Source organism: Thamnophis sirtalis, unplaced genomic scaffold (assembly GCF_051295495.1).
Source record: "Thamnophis sirtalis isolate CommonGarterSnake01/CBP01778 unplaced genomic scaffold, rThaSir2_p1.2 scaffold_3, whole genome shotgun sequence".
In the NCBI taxonomy this organism is placed as follows: domain Eukaryota; kingdom Metazoa; phylum Chordata; class Lepidosauria; order Squamata; family Natricidae; genus Thamnophis; species Thamnophis sirtalis.
Genome location: NW_028261383.1, coordinates 122,869,590 through 122,886,705, shown reverse-complemented (window position 1 = coordinate 122,886,705; position 17,116 = coordinate 122,869,590). Strand labels below are relative to the sequence as shown.

Genomic DNA, 17,116 nt, shown 5'->3' with positions numbered 1-17,116 from the left:
CCATTGGGAGTGAGATATCAGTATGCCAATGATACTGTCAGTTATAAACAATCAGCTCCATACACATACACAGGTCCAACTTACTGCTTTATTGCTTATTCACAGAAATCTTTTCAAACTAACAGTCTGCACCTGGGTAAAACTAGGTAAGGTTCAATGGCATTCAAGGGAGACTGGATTTTGTCCTTTTGTGACTATATAGGGACTCTAATTCCCCACTTGATTTCTCACCCTGGATCCGCCAGTCTCTCTCCAACAGATACTGAATTATTGTCACTATCCTTGATTGGATAAGTGAATACTGTTGAAATGTTTGCCCAGTGGCTATATGAGTCTGGATGAGGAAGAACAGGCTGCCACTCATCAAGACCCAGTGGTTTGGGGCCTCCTGATTTTTCATCTTTTAATATTCAGGGAGATGGCAAGCCACTGAATCCCACACAATTTGGGATTCTTCCTGGACTTAGGCTTCCTGTTTGAATAGCTAGTGGCTACGGAGGGGAGGACAAATTCATTTTGTGTGCCAAATCCTCCCATTCCTGAATTGGGAGGCCCTGGTTACATTTGCTCATCCCTTAGTCACTTCCCAATTGAATCACTGTAATGTGCTCTATATGGGACTGTGCTTAAAAAAAATACTTAATGCTTCATCTGGCCTAGAACCCAGTGGTGTGTGTAATTTTGGGTGCACCAAGGTTTGCCTGGGTTACATTGTTGTTAAATGAGATGCTCTGGCTCCAATTACACTTACAGTTATCTCAACATACAGCTTAACATATTTAAGCCTTGCATGGCACAGGGCCAAATAGCTTGCAGGACTGTCTATCTGTGAGATTTCTGCCTATCCACCAGTTCCAACAGGGCAAGTACCTGTCTATGAAATAGTGTCATCTTGTGGGTCCAAGAAATCAAGCCTTCTCTGTCTCAGTGCCTGCCCCATGGAACAATCCCCGACTGGATCCAGAGGGCCTCTTCCAAAAGGCTAAGAGCCAAGGTGGCGCAGTGGTTAAATGCAGCACTGCAGGCTACTGCTAGATCAGCAGGTCAGCTGTTCAAATCTCACCGGCTCAGGGTTGACTCAGCCTTCCATCCTTCCGAGGTGGGTAAAATGAGGACCCAGATTGTTGGGGGCAATATGCTGACTCTCTGTAAACCGCTTAGAGAGACCTGAAAGGCCTATGAAGCGGTATATAAGTCTACTGCTATTGCTATATTGCTATTGCTGTGAAGAGCTTTTCCCCCAAGATACTGGGTCAGGATTTTAGATGAGTCCAGTGTAGGTATAGTTTGTGTGGGTTCATTTATAAAGCCTTTGTAATTGTGCTATGATTCTTTTAAATTCTGATTGGAGAGAAGAATATTAATTTATAGAAGTTATGTTTTTCTCATTGATTATTATTAGCCATCCAAAGTTCATAGGTGAAAAGGGCATCCAGGTAAATTTTCTAAATAAAAAATGTCATAATCCATAACAGCATGGTATCACTCAACTTTATACTATCAATAAACTGACACATTTATTACAAATCTATATAGAATTCTTCCTTTGGGAGGTAAATTGAAGGTTTCTTGTCTAGTCATTATGACTAAGAAAATTTTTTAAGAAGGAAATTGATATTGTCACACCATTATAAAATTTAAACCACTTCTTCCCACTCTTCCACCAGGTTTCTTTTAGAAATTATAAAAGGAAGCTTTTATTGATTTCCTCTATCCCATTTTGTTCAAATTCTACAAACCATATATTTGTTGAATAACAAAGTGTGGATTGCTGAGTACCTTTTGAAATTTTAGGAACTCTTGGTGTACCGTATTTTTCAGTATCTTTTGCCTTCTGAAACCCCGCCCCCTTCACCAAAATAGCCGTGCATAGCTTCTAGGAAGCTTTCAGAGAGCTCCTGGGGGCTGGGGAGGGCAGAAATCTTATCCCCCCCATGCCCTATTTTTTACAAAAAATGGCCCTATTTTCGCAAAAAACAGGCTGCTTTTTGCTTGTCTTTGCCCCCCCCCCCCCCCCCGAGCACTCTGCAAGCCCCCTAAAGGCTATTCATGCCTTTTTGGAGGGGGGAACGGGCCTGTTTTCGTGAAAAACGGGCCATTTTTGGGAGGTTTGCAGAGTGCAAAACCTTTTTTTTTAAATTTGCCTCTTCAAAACCTTGGTGTGTCTTATACTCTGAAAAATATGGTAACTTCAGGCCAGTCAGATAAACAATCATTTTAACTGAAGCAAGACTGATAAAGTTGCTACTTTCCACATAAAGTTACTCTTGCTACAGATGGTCACATTTTCAAATCAAGCAATGAGTTAATAAGCAATAAGTGAAAATTAGAAGCTGGTGCTTTGCAATATATCATTTTCCCATTTCTTTTTCTTGGTGGGTCCAAGCAATCAGTCTGGATAAGAAAACCTTGTTACTGTTTTGCCGTAGTATAAGGATCAGGTGCTTCTTTCAGTAAGGATGTATGAACAGAAACAGTAGCAACTTTAATGGATTGCTAGAAAAATGGTAAAACTGAAAGATGGAGTATGAATTTGTCCTTTGAATAACTCCTTTCGCTACCACAACTGAGCATCGTAGACTGTGGTAGAAACTTTGTAGTTCCATGAGGCTGCCTCCCAAGTGGATTAACATCCAAAAGGAATTTGGCAAAGTTGAAGATCATCTCACTACCATACCAGCACTTCTTGACTTGACCCGTTACGAAAGAAAGCTATTCCTTGCTTGGAGGCTTTTAGATGAGAAAATTGGATCATTTTGAGATTGGGGCAATTTGAAAATTAGATTGGATCCATAGGAATATATTAGATTATGTATTCCTCTTTCGCTTGGCACATCAGATTAATCAAAGGTCGTCATCTATTTTGCTGCTGTAAGCAGGAAAATGCATGAGAAGGCAAGTGTTGAGAAGGCTGAAGGTACTGGTGCTGCTCTGTATGATACGACGATGCAGAAGATATAGCAATGAAAGGTTAATAAACCAGGGAATTAAAAAAAAAGGTTGGGGAGTGTCATGCTATCCCCAGAGGTTTTTTGCTTTCTCCCAGATGGAGTTTTCCTGGTTGCCATGTTAGCATCCTCATCACGTCTTAATGTGTTGACACTAAATGCCAAATCAATAACTAAAAACGTCTTCCATCCATGGTTTGATACTGGATGAAGTGGCAAGCACTTTTAAGGTGCAGAAAAGAATATAAAACAGGTTTCTTTGACTGAAAAGTTTTGAACTATTTGTATCCCTGGCTTTGGATGTCCTGATATTCTATTAATATGTAAAGAGATTTAGGAAAAGTAAATAAGTAATATTTGACTATGTTAATAGCCTATAAAATACTATAGTGATTTAGTGGTATCTCTCTTTATTTTTTCACTGATCTGTTTTAGAAATTTGGAATGCTTTAAGGGAGTGGTCCTGCAGCGTTGCCAGGCATTATGTACCGTATTTATCGGCGTATAACACGCAGTTTTAAAACTAAAATTGGAAGCTTAAACCCTGCCTGCGTGTTATACGCCGATCTCAGCCTGGCGGCAGCGTCACACAGACTGTGGAAGGAGGGGGAGGAGGAGGGAACCAAAGAGAGCTTTTACCGAGTCTGCGCCCCACAGCCAGGACCGTCCTGGCGCCTCCAGCCGCGTTTCTTCCTGCAAAGCCCTTCGGGCAACCCGAGAGTTCCGCTTGACGGCCTCCCCCCAGCCGCCGGAGAAGTTCCCTGCGCGGGGAAGCCGGTGCGCGCCGCTGGCTGCCTGGCCGCGCTTGGCTGAGCTCGCCGCCTTCCTTCGGTTTTTAATTTGCGAGGCCGTTGCGGATTGGCGGAGGGCGCCGGCTAATGGGGAAAGTCGCTCCTTTTCCAGCTGGCTCCGGCGGCTTTTGAACTTTTCTCCCCCTCGGTTTCTGAACGGCGGGAGCGGCATTCCCGGGGACCGGGTTGTGTGGGTGGGGGTTAGGCGTCGTTCCCGTCCCCCTCTCCCCCCCACCCCGGCTTCTCAAAGGCGCAGCAGTCCTGCAAGGTGTAGAGGTTGGGGATGGCGGAGACAGACAGACAGACACACACACACACACACACACACACACACACACACACACACACACACACAAGAAACGCCGCGTTTCTTCCTGCAAAGCCCTTCTGGCGTCAAGCGGAACTCTCGGGTTGCCCGAAGGGCTTTGCAGGAAGAAACGCGGCGTTTCTTCCTGCAAAGCCCTTCTGGCGTCAAGCGGAACTCTCGGGTTGCCCGAAGGGCTTTGCGGGGAAGAAACGCGGCTGGAGGCGCAAGGACGGTCCTGGCTGTGGGGCGCAGACTCGGTAAAAGCCTCTCTTTGGTTCCCTCCTCCTCCTCCTCCTCCTCCTCCTCCTCCTCCTCCTCCTCCTCCTCCTTCTTTCTGGAGCCCCTTCCTCAAAGATTTGGTACCAAAGCAATGGCGGTGAGGAAGTTGTGTCTTTTGGATTTTGCACTGTTGTCTTTTCAATGGTTCTCAGACTGGTTGAACCTTTAGCAGCTGGGGTGATATTCTTTACTGTTAAGGTTACAATTGGATGTGTTGGACAAATCTTAAAAGATGAAACTTTTATTAAAACGTTTGACTTAACTAAAAACGTCTTCCTTTTTCTTCTTCTTCTTAAATATGATTTATTTATTTATTTTTACTTCAGAAGTTTGATGACCGTTGTACAAACTAATCCAACCTAAATGTAGAGGAGGAGAAGAAGGGGGGGGATTTAAAAAGAGCAGAGGAAAAAGAAAAGAAAGCATGAAGAAAACATAAAGAAAGGGATGGGAGGGAGGGAAGGAAGGAAGGCACTTTATGTTGAAACAGAAAATATTATATAAGGAAGAAAATGGAAATAACTTTTTGCTCAAAGAGGTGTTTTTTCATTTCATATTTGCCTTTTAAGAGGAGTTAATGTTATAATTCATGTTCTAATGTTATAAATTTTAATCCAACATTAAGTTCCGAGCTTCCAAGTCATTTATTTTTAATGAAAAAAATTTTTACTCAAATTTTTGTGTTAAAATGGGGGATGCGTGTTATACGCCGGTGCGTGTTATACGCCGATAAATACGGTAGTTGTTGTGTCATTTCTTACTTAAATTATATTTCTTGTAAGAAAATTGGAATTAATGTTGGGAAGAAATATTGAAGTTGTAAATGTAACCTCCATACCCACATATTTTATCAATGATTTGGGTCTTCCTTTTCTGCCCCCCGAAATACAGTGAATGAGGCAGCAATTGCAAAATAAAAGCCTCCTTAGACCCCACCTTCATTTCTTTCTCTTCAATTTGCTGTCCTTTTTCCAATAGATGGCGCTCTTAGATAATTTAATAAAACACTAAATAAAATCTATGAGAATTACTTTCATCACTCAGTTCTCTTGCTTAAAAGGTAGACAGAGCAGAGGCAATACAGTAATATTAAACTAGATACAATTTACTGAGAAAGAATTGAATCTTCTATTTGGGAGATGGTTCTTGGGTCTCTTCAAGGAATTTACTAATTCCTTTTCTATAGTAATGTGAAACTAAAATTCAGTTATCTTAGCCTCCTGTCCTATGGAGCCAGTTTAGAAGTCTTCATCATGGGCCACATTAAATTGTTACCTTCAGCATTGTTTCATTTGTATAACTGTGGTATGGCTTGATTTTTGTTATTATTAATATTGTTCTTTAGGACTACAATCTACACTCTTCTGTAAAATAAGTATAGTTGCCTCCTTTTGGATTTTCTCTGTTTTCATTTTTGTTTGTTTGGTATATCTTTGTCCTTGAATATTAGCAGAGCTTCATGTAATCCTTTTGGGTATGTGGGTGTGCACATGCTTTCAAGTCAGTTTTGATTCCTGACAATTGCCTAGACAGGTTCGTGCAGTTTTCTGGACAAGATTGGAAATGGTTTGCCATAGCCCTCTGTCTAGGACTGAAAGAATGATTAGTCCAAGGTCATATAAACTTAGCTGAAATATAAATACAACATCATCTAATATTTATTTCATTTCATGAGAAAACCATCCAATTTATGCTAGTTTAAAGAAGTTATCCACACACTCCAGTTTAATTAATTTAACCAAAGGCACATTAGTTATTAGTGCTTCATTAATGAGGACTGGTTTGGATCTGACATATATATCTCACAAACTTTGTTTCTTTTTAATATAGTGGAGTTCTAATAGCACATCATGCATTGCTCAGAGAAATTTCTGAGAATCTTTGTTAAAAGCCATTAATTCTCATCAATCAGGAAGAGATTAGAAAATCTTTTCAAAGTTCCACATGTAGAGTTAGTCTAAAACAGAAAATATTTTCGGCAGTATGAATCGTTTTAAATTTACTCCAAAGATACAGCATTAGATACTTCATCACAAAGCATACATGGAGTGCAAGGCAGAAGATAGGAACTAAAAGCAATCTGGCAAAATTAGGAACTAAAAACAATTTGGAACTAGAAACTAAATATAATTCAGCAAAAACAAATATTGCTACAAGATACTATGTTCAAGTTGAAATGTGACCCGGGGGGAAACTTATTTTTAAAATTTACAAAAAAAATGTGGTTGGTAATATTTTGAAATCCCCGCAGTGCTGTGATTCAGTATCATTTGTTTGTTTGCTCTGGGCCTTTTTTTTACTTCTCTGCAGTCTCGTAAATATTTCTAAATATTATTAGAAAAAGTGTAAAATGTTTCTAGTATTCTATCTTTCAAAGAAAACTGATCATGGAAGGTTTTCTGGAACTTTCTATCATGAGAATAACTATATCTAAACCTAGAGGATCTTTTGTAATAAATTAATCTGATATTTTTCCAGATACTCTCCATTTATTGTTGCTATGAAAACAGTGAATTCGCCACAAATCTAAGTGCTTACTTTATAAGACATGGGCATACAAACTGTAATACATTGTCAAGGGATTATGTAATGCTTACTCTACAAATCTGCTATGTTTTATTATTGCTACTTCATATAGAAATATAGACTACTGCATTTTAAAATGTTCCAGGTAACAGTGTATACCACATATTTGTGTGTGCCATTTTGAGAGAGAGTTATCATACAGCAACGATTTGTGCATGTGTTGTGTGCCTTTGTGTGCTCTAACTACACTATACCTAAGACACCCTTTTCCCTCAAAAAAGAGGCCGAAAAATCTGGGTGAGTCTTATACACTGAATACAGCATTTTTTGCCGTCCGCAACCCTGCCCCCTTCACCAAAATGCCCTTGCATAGCTTGTAGGAAGCTTTCAGAGAACTCCTGGGAGCTAGGGAGGGCAGAAATGAGCAAATACCGGGCCATTTTATGCTCAATTTTGCACCCCCGGCCCCCAGGAGCACTTTATAAGCTTCCTAAAGGCTATTCATGCCCTTTAAAAAAAACAAAAAACGGGCCCGTTTTTGTGAAAAACGGACCTTTTTTGCTCACCCCCCCCCCAATTCCCCCAGGAGCACTCTACAAGCCTCCTAAGGGCTATTTGTGCCCTTTTTTTGGAAAAAATGGCCCATTTTCGCGAAAAATGGGCCGTTTTGAGAAACTTGCAGAGTGCAAAAACTTTTTTTTTTTAAATTGCCTCTTCAAAACCTTGGTGCATCTTATACTCCGGTGTGACTTATACACTGAAAAATACAGTAGTTTCTTGTGGTCTCCATTGTCAGTCTAATCTCAGTGCTACTTTTTTGCTGCTTGTTTATATTCTGTGTATGTATCACAGATAACTGAATATATTAAAGACATATCAGTACAATTTCATACTGTTAGAAAAATATTTAGAAGAGATGTTATTAACCTATTTGTTAATGTGATAATAATGAACAATTTAGTTGGTGCAATTAATGGATCAAAGGCAATTCCAGGAAGGCAATTATATTTACAGTAATATTGATTGAGTATATTCACTTTCAAGCAGGATGTCCTTTGAGAATGAATAGTTCCAGGAAGAGTGTATGCAATGTGCTTTTGTTCCACCAGTACTCTGCCCATGTGCCCTGCTTAGCTATTCCCCTGTGGCTTGTAAGATGCCCTTTGTATTTAGTAATAAGCTAAAACACTTTATCCCTTAGGAGAAAATCATGCCAAGAAAGTAAAGCCTCCTTCAATCTTTTTGTTGACATGTCATCTTAAAGCTCTTTTGCAATTCTGTGTCTCCTGAGGGTTTAAAGTGTTTTAAGAAAATAATCACGTGCTACTAAAAAACCCCAAATGTAATGGCTAGAGTTCCCTAAGTCTCTGGAAAATAAAAGCTGGGACCCCATTAACATTTACTGCAGTATTCTTTGCCCTTCTCTCTAGCAACAATTCTGCCGAGTGTCATTCTGGAGAAGTTAATAGATTACTAAAAGAAAACTCAACACACAGGTAAGAAAGATACTGCAATTCAATTTAATTTAATGAAGTTGATTTCCAAGGTCAAGAAAAGTTTCATTCAGAAGCTAAATTGAACTGTTTCTCCTATAACAAGTTAGTATCTGTTCATTACAGAAGCTTAAATTGTAATGTGTTAAGTAATCAGATCATCTGAGCAGAAAAATATAATATGAAGGTAAGATTCATTTCTCATTGCTATCCCTTGCTTATATTATAAATCTAGAAAATATTACTTTGTATTTTTGTCCTGGTGTTTTGCATATTTTAATTGTAACATCAATCTCTTACAAATTTAATGTTATCATTCTTTTTACATAGCACTTGCATATAATCACACAATTTTTTGTAGTTGGACATTCAGTTTACAAGAAAATTCAAGTTATTGTGAGAGAAGCTTGATAGTTAACTGCAGGGAATGAAATATTAAAATCCTAAGAGTCCAAGGATTTAGAATCATTTAGAATTTAGATAATAGGTTTTATTGAAAAAAGGATACTTTTAAGAAAATGAATTCAGGATTGGAGTATAATTTAAATAATTTCAAATGATTATTTGTCAGGTTAACTTAGGTAAGTTAATATATATTACATAAGCCCAAAGCAAAAAGTAGAAAGAGTTTAAACAATAGTTTAGACCAGACAAGTAATGTCATAGGCAACCTATTTTCTGGTCCAAGATAATTTGTTTCCCACAATTGTGTAATTAACAAAAAGAATTTTCTGTACCAATTGGTATAGTTAAATTACATGTTTTTAAACTGTGATTAATAAATATACTGAATAATTTTTAATGCTTTCTGCTTTGGAAAAATGAAATATGAACACTTTTCTGGAAATCAAATTGTGACCTATAGTCAGAAATGTCCTTGCATTTCCCAATAAAACAAAATTACTAATTCCACGCAACTACAATTTACAGTTACAATTTAAATTTTTCAGAGGTGGAATTTCATCTTAGAGTTTACCAATGTCAACAGATGCAAAAAAAACCCATCTGGAAAATGATTATTAGTGAGAAAGACCCATTTATATGACATTGCACATGTTGAATTTAAAAATAATTATATAAAAATTGAGGCATAGCGTAATCAAATTCCTTATCTATGGACAGAAAAAAATATTTAGGTCCATTGGTTAGGGGTTATGGTACCCTGTATTATGTAACGTTGCAGCAGTGCTGCTATTACTTTTTGTTTCTTATGAATGTTGCATAGGTAAAGAATGTTGCACACAGTAGCATTTTTTTGCTTTGCTGGGGCAGGGCAGAGGGGTGGCATAGTAATTAACCTCCAGAGATATGCTGAATAGATCCTACTATCGATCAATAAGCTGGGTAAGAATTTCACTGACCTAGTTGTACAAACATTCAACATAGAAGACAATCCACTCAGATTGCTTATAAATTATTGCTAAATTTAAATCCTTTATTGTTAGTTTTGGAAATTCTAAAAGCTCAGAAATACTGTTGTCAATAGTAAAATAAACAATCACTGAAATGACTGAACCTTTGTGTTTGAAGTTTGAGGAAAAAAGTCTGCTACCCAGATAGTGAAAAAATGTTTTGCGGAAGTTAAAAGAAATAGATACTGTATAAATACAGTCTATCCGTCTACTGTGTTCTGTTGCAGGCCACAAATATAGCAGCTTTGAGAAACATGGAGAAGCTGAATTTTACGTGTGCCATCCTCTACTTCAAATTATTTCACAGATCAGAAAGTAGACAGATCATGAAATGTACAATAAGCTGCATGTATTGGAGGGGAAATCTTACTCAAAGCCAAATCAAGCAGGCTTAGATATTATTGTAGCAGGTTTGATGCCACCTGTATCTCTGCTGCTAGTTCCTCTTGAGCACCCTTGTAGGTTCTATGCTAAAACATAGAGCCATGCACATGAATAATAGAAATAAAATTGCAAGGGCCAAAAATTTAGTTTCTAGACCGTTTGGTTGGGATGAGGCCACTTAAGAAATCCACATAATGACCACTTTTCAGGTTTAATTGCTAGCTTTATAATAGATTTACTAGTTTCCCTCACCTGTTTTGTCCTTCAGTTCCTTTTCATACCAGAAACCACATTAAGAAACAGCATAGTTAGAAATGGTGTTTAGAGCATACACGTGCATATTGCATGCGCTGTTCTCACAGTGTTATATTGTTGTCATAAAGCCCCATCCAAATCAGTTTTATATGAATATTGACATGGATTAAATAGCACAAATCTTTGTAGTTAAAGTAATCTGTAACTTTGATAATCAAATGATACAGCCCACTTTTTCTGAGAGGATATTGCATTTATGAGTATTTTGCTTGTTTTGTTCTTTGGTTCTCATGAACTAGAGCTAGTGTATACCTAGTGGACTATATATCAGCTAAACAAGCTTCAGTGGTAGCATAAGTGCAAGGATTTTGGTTTTCCCTTTTTTTTCTATATCTCTGATTTTGCTTCTGATGGTTATTCACAAGATTTAGATTTTGCTATGCATATCCATATTTGTGCAAAATTCCATGAAGGAATTTGAACTGGGTGTGTATCACTTTAAAGCCACAGCCCAAAATCTAATAGCTTTGGCCTAAAATAGACTAATTGTATGGAATGATGACCTAAAACAATATGAATAAATCAAAGTCTGATTTGGCTATTGCATTTTTGTAGATTTAATAGTTCATCAGACATCTGTTCAAACTAGACAGGCCATTCGACATGGAAAATATACATATATGTATGCAAATATACACTACTATATCAATGATTAAAAATTTAATTGTTCAGAAGATTATTTATAAAAGAAAAAAAGCTGTCTAAAAATAAGGCTAGTGATACATAATTTTAAAAGCTCTATTTGAGATTGTGTTTAGTTCCATGGCATTATAAGAAAGCAAGGTTAAATATTTGGATCATTCTAGCGAAGAGGCAAAATTAACTTGTTCAGAGGTAGCTAATAGTTTGGTCTTAAACCTCCTTTTCTGCAAGTACACCAGGAGGTAAAATATCAGCTTGGGACAAGAACCTATAATTTACACAAACTCTATGCTTCACTATGTAATTGAAGACACATAGCATGCCTGATGATTCATCCTTCAATAACAAATATAGCAAATATAACAAATATAGAGAAAAATGTAGAAGCTGAACTTTATGTGTGCCATCCTCTACTTCAAGTTACCTATTTCACAGATCGGAAAGTAGACAGATCATGAAATGTACAATAGGCTGCATGTATTGTAAAGGAAATCTTACTTTTACTTATTCTTACTCAATCTTACTTAGGAGTCTCATTAAAATAATTATGTTTCTTGAGGGGGGGTGTCTGTGAGTGTGTGTGAAGTTGTGTCTTGCTTGTGGTTGAAGGAAGCTCAGCACATGAGTGCTTGAAAATATCTGATTTACAAATTATGAAGAGCCACAAAGGATACCCAGTATCCCATACTGGTTCCCCCCCCCCCCCGCAATCTGCCTTAAGCTGTGCCTTAGCATTTGAATGTTTGATACACTCTGCTTTTGTGAGCTTTAAAGGAATAAAGAACTTGATAGACATTCTGTTCCTCAGTGGGTATGACAACAAGGATCAGAAGCTAATGGTCATGTCAGTTTCCTAAAAAGAAAACATTGCAATCTCTGCAGGTCTTCTCATCTGCTGACTAATTGTGCTGGAGACAGTTGAATTAAACCCGAAAGGAGGAGAAGAAACATTTACAGAAGAGGCAGAAATACATAGAAGATGTCTATGATCAGTGCTTTGCCCTTTTTCAAATCCTCTTATCTCAGATCTTCACAAAACTCCCTTAGGAGCCAGCGTCGACACACTCTTCCTGCAAGCGAATTCCGGTGTCTCACACCTGAAGATGCCATTGGAGTATTTGAAATTGAGAGAGAAGGTAAAATCCATTTCTTGTGTTTAATCTTACGAAATACATGTTCATGATAGGGAAGAACTGTATTGTATTAATGGGCTATGGATAAGATAATCACATGCTGGTGTGTGAGTGAGTGTGTGATACAAAGAAAAGCAAGGAAGCAATAGTATGATATAGTGCTTAAGTTGCAGCCAGTGCAATTAAGCAGAATTTTATCTTTCTTGCACTTTTTCTCCAAATACATTTATCAAGCATGGCACGCTATTGTTATCTTTCATGTTCCCAAATGCTGAGAAGTCAAAGCAAACTAGCTTGTATGAAGACAAAACAACACACAGTATCTCTAAATTCAAAAAGAGAACTGGTTTAGTGTATTGGTGAAAGGTGAGATGATTAGTTCTAATTCTACATTAAAGAAAGAAACTAGCTGGGTGACTTTGTGCCAATCTCTCTCAGCTCTAGGAAGCAAGCAATGACAATCCACTTCTGAAAATGCTGCCAAGAAAATGGCAGGGACTCATCCAGTCAATCACCAGGAGTTAACAGATATGAAAGCACCCCTCTCCCCCAAAAAAACAAATAAAGGAAAAATATTATAATAGATATGGAATTATTGGAGGGGAAATATCACTCTAAAGATTAATCCGAAGTATTAGAAAAGTCAAGGTTTGAAAAGACAGTGACAGTAAAATACTGTATATTCAGATTTTCATCAGAATTTCAGCCATAATATAATATAATATAATATGTTATTGATAGTTAAATTAACAGGGCACCAATAAAAACTGCATCATGCCTTATGTATAAGTTTTGATACAGACATTATTGTATTCAAAAAGATAAAAATCAGAGAAGGAGGAGCCACGTTGCGATGTTACAACGTGCGGTCTCGATACTCTGAGACCGCCGTTGACACTTGCCACTGGGGGGTCCATTGAGACCTAAACCGTCCCATAGAGACAGTGATCAGGAAGACAAAACCTTGCTGGTCTCAGGGACATTGCAAAATCCCTGATAGACCCAAGGGAAGTGCTTCAAACCCGCAGTAAACAGGCAGATCCTAGGTTGATGAAATCGGGGCACTCTGGAAAGAAGGAAGTGAAAAGAGAAAGTGAGTCCATCTGGTGAGGTATTTTTTCTATTTTGTTAAAGACTGCCCAAAGAAATGTTTCTTTAAAGCCAAATTAGATCCTTAAACAAAAAAACTGAGCGGCAAAAATAATCCTAATGGGATCGCTGTGGAAAGTTTTTTTTCCCTTTGTCATTGTAACTATTTTTTGTGGATTGAAATGCTCGTAATGTTCTTCATCTCTCCTCTTAAAGTGAACGGATTGATTTTTTTTTCTTCTGCTTGTTGCCTTATTTTTTGACTTCTGGATTAAAACCTCCGTTTTTATTCTAACAATTCTTCCTACTACTTGTTATTAAACCACACTAAAAGAAATCTAAAGAACTTTGTTTCCTACAGAAGGTGAAAATTAACTGCCACTCAGAGTTTTTTGAAACAACGTATCTTTTTATTTGACTCCACTAACTTTGCAGCTGAAGGGTTTGCAACTTGTTTACAGAAACTGATAAAGAACAAAGGGCACGAACTGTTTTCACAGGTGCCTCTGAGAGTTATTTTGGCAGGGAAAGAGAGAGAGGGGGGGGGGAACAGAACCCTTCTCCTTTGAAGAGCGTAAAAGAACTTGTGTTCAAGTCAACCTAAAATAAAAAATAAAAGAGGCCTGGAAGTCTAGAGTGGCAGTGGCTATTAGTTTTTTTTCTTTCCTCCTCCTTTTTTGGAAACATGGATCAATATTTAGATGTGGAAACCTTAAAATTCCAAAATATCTTGGCTGGAATTCAAAATCTATTGGAAGGATATGGGAGAATTGATAAGAAGTTGGAAAGACTAGTCTTCCTCACAGCAAAAGATGATGGGGTTGGAGCCCCCAAAATTGAAGGGGAGAATGAAGATATAGAGGATAAAGATAAGACAATAGATGAATTTATTAATGGAACAAATGTGGGTGAAAATGGAAAGAAGGGAATATGGAAAAGGGAATTTGATGAATTGGACTCTACCCCAGATTCCAGGACACAGAAGAGAAAAAATACTAATGATGATAGATATAAGAAGAGAAATTCTTTCAGAAGCAAGATTGACAAACAAAGACAAGTTAACTTTAGTAGCAATTGGTGGGCAAGGAGATTATCTGAGAGACCCTTCAAGCAACAAAGTGCGGAGAGAAGCCTATAAAAACCTTATAAAGGAGATAAAAAGAAGACTGATTCCACAATTGGCAAGACAGATAAGACTGTTTTATTACTGGAAAAATACAGGTTGACAATGAAAGTTGGTAATAAACAATTAGTTTTTTTTATTATTGGTGATTAATAAGTAGGAATTTTGTAACTCCTAGATTGTTTTAGATTGTTATTGAATGTTTACTCGTGAACAATTAATTAACTATAAATAATAATAATAATAAAATGATAATGGATACAGCGTAATGATATATACATGTATTGACAATTTAGTAAAAGAAATTTGGATATAAATTGTAAATTGTGACTTGGGAAGAAAACTTATAAATTTTATTAACAAATTTTCATTTAGATCTTGTTATAAAGGTGTAAGGTTTTTTGGTTGATGAGTTCCCCTCCCCTCTCGACTTGTATGGTTGTATGACTCTTGTGTATTTTAATTATGTGTATTGTGTTTGTATCCCCTTTTCCCCTTTTGAGTTGTTCGCCGCCCTGAGTCCCTCCCGGAGACTAAATCTTAATCTCTTAATCTTAATCTTAATTTTGGTGGGTGAGTGTGGGCCCTGATCAGAGGACATAGGGCATAAATAGTAAATGATTTTTAGCCAATTATAATAACAAGGAAATGTTAATGGACATTGTTTAACAATATATACATGCTATAGTATTGACTAAAGTAACTTGGATATAAATTTTAGTCAGTGAGTTGGAAAAAAAGGGGAGGAGGCTTAGAAACTTTATTAATTGACTTTTATTTAAAAGATGCTATAAAGGTGTAATGTTATTGGAGGATTTTTTTGAAATAGCGAATGAATGCCATTATGTGGTTGTGTCTTTAAGTATGAATGATTTGAGGTAAAAGCATGTTCAAATAATTGTAGTCAAATGAAAATTGTGGTACATTGATAGTAAGATATACAAAGATTTTTGCTTTAATGTTTATAATCTAATATGAACTATAAGTAATGACTGTGGAAGAAATGCACGAAAGTTATCTGTAACCAATTGACATGCTTTCTACAAGATGAAATGAAGGATGATTCTTTTTTTGTGTTTTTGTTCAATTAAAATAAAAAAAATTCTTTAAAAAAAGATAAAAATCAAACTCTTTATTTTCTAAGCAGTAAGCAGAAACTGAATAGAACAGCATCTCCCTCAACTAGAATAGAATAGAATAGAATTCTTTATTGGCCAAGTGTGATTGGAAACACAAGGAATTTGTCTTTGGTGCATATGTTTTCAGTGTACATAAAAAGACAAGATACATTCGTCAAGAATCATAAGGTACAACACTTAATGATAGCCACAGGATACAAATAAACAATCAGGAAACAATATTAATGTAAATCATAAGGATACAAGCAACAAATTACAGTCCTGCAGGCATAAGTGGGAAGAGATGGGTGATAGGAATGCTCAGAAGAGAAGTTGCAATTGGGTCACGCATAGAGGGGAAAAATTCTGCTGGCTCACTACAGAGAACATTTCTTTTCCCAGTTCTAAACTTTGCAGATGGCAGCAGTTCTATAATTAATCCATGTATGTTCCATATTTTACCAAACACCTCCCCCCTTTGTATTTCCTAGAGACAGACTGGTAGAGACATAATGAAACTGATTTTTTTCATAGATAGTCTGGGATTTTCAGCTAAACCTGAACATTAGTGAACATAAATGTGGCAGTTGAAATATAATAATTTCAGAAATAGTAATTAGGCTAAAGATTAATTCAGTTCCCAAAAATGTATGACTTTATGCATTTGAATGCTTATCTGCAAGCTCTGCCTATAACTGCCTGGCATAGTTGATAAAAGAAAACCCATTGGGATGAAAGGCATGCTAAATCCCCTCATAGAAAACTTTGTAATAAGAAGAAACCAGATTGGATTATTGAAATCTCACTTTGCAAGACTCAGGACTTTGTCAGATTCATCCTTTTACCTAGTTTTATTTTTTTTTTCTTGGGCAGGGCCAATATTTTCCTAGTTTTTTGGAAATTTTATCTTGCTGTAATCAGCAGGACAAAATTCAACATCTCCATTTCTTCTTCCCTCAAGCCTTTATTTCAGTGTCAGAAGATTGCCCCCTCCACCTGGATGAGATTCGACATTTTCTTAACCTATGTCCTGAGTTGTCACTTGGCTTGTTTGAAGAAGGCCAACTAGTTGCTTTCATTATTGGCTCCCTCTGGGACCAGGAAAGACTCAGCCAGGTAAGCCAAATACGTCTTTGTTATTTTATACAGTATTTGGAAAAGAATGAATGAGAATGGAATATGAACCCAATTTTTAAAAAGAAATAATACACAGCCATCTATGCCTTAAACATTTAGAAAATATGCTTCTATTTATATACAATTGCATTTGTGCCCACTTTCAGACGCAATTTTGTTGTTAAATAAGCAGAAACACTTCAGATAATCCAGAGAGAGTATTTCACATTTTAGCACCTGTGAGCAAACTGCTGAATGACTTGTTCCTTGCATGCCTCCCATTCCAAAATATATATTAATGCACATACAATGTGACGCTGAAAGATGGCCGCGTTTTCATAAACATGCAGCACAATAATCACATTGGATTAGACTACATTTAGTTAGAAATTAGTAGTCAAAAGAGCTTTACAGAATTTTGACATAATTTCAAATTAACC

At 37.0% G+C, this 17,116-nt stretch overlaps 1 protein-coding gene across 3 annotated transcripts in view; it reads left to right on the top strand.

The window, feature by feature from the left end:
• The window catches only part of AANAT (aralkylamine N-acetyltransferase), a 31,857-nt gene that overhangs the window by 11,692 nt on the left and 3,049 nt on the right, over positions 1-17,116 (top strand). For 2 of the 3 annotated variants that reach the window (XM_087709882.1, XM_087709881.1), the window contains exons 3-5: positions 8,282-8,347; positions 11,980-12,233; positions 16,522-16,676. In XM_087709882.1, the coding sequence (XP_087566008.1) occupies positions 12,077-12,233; positions 16,522-16,676 (312 nt within the window). In that variant the 5' untranslated portion in view covers positions 8,282-8,347; positions 11,980-12,076. Of the gene's footprint in view, positions 1-8,259; positions 8,348-11,979; positions 12,234-16,521; positions 16,677-17,116 lie in introns of all 3 variants that reach the window. The other variant, XM_087709883.1, reaches the window with a different exon arrangement.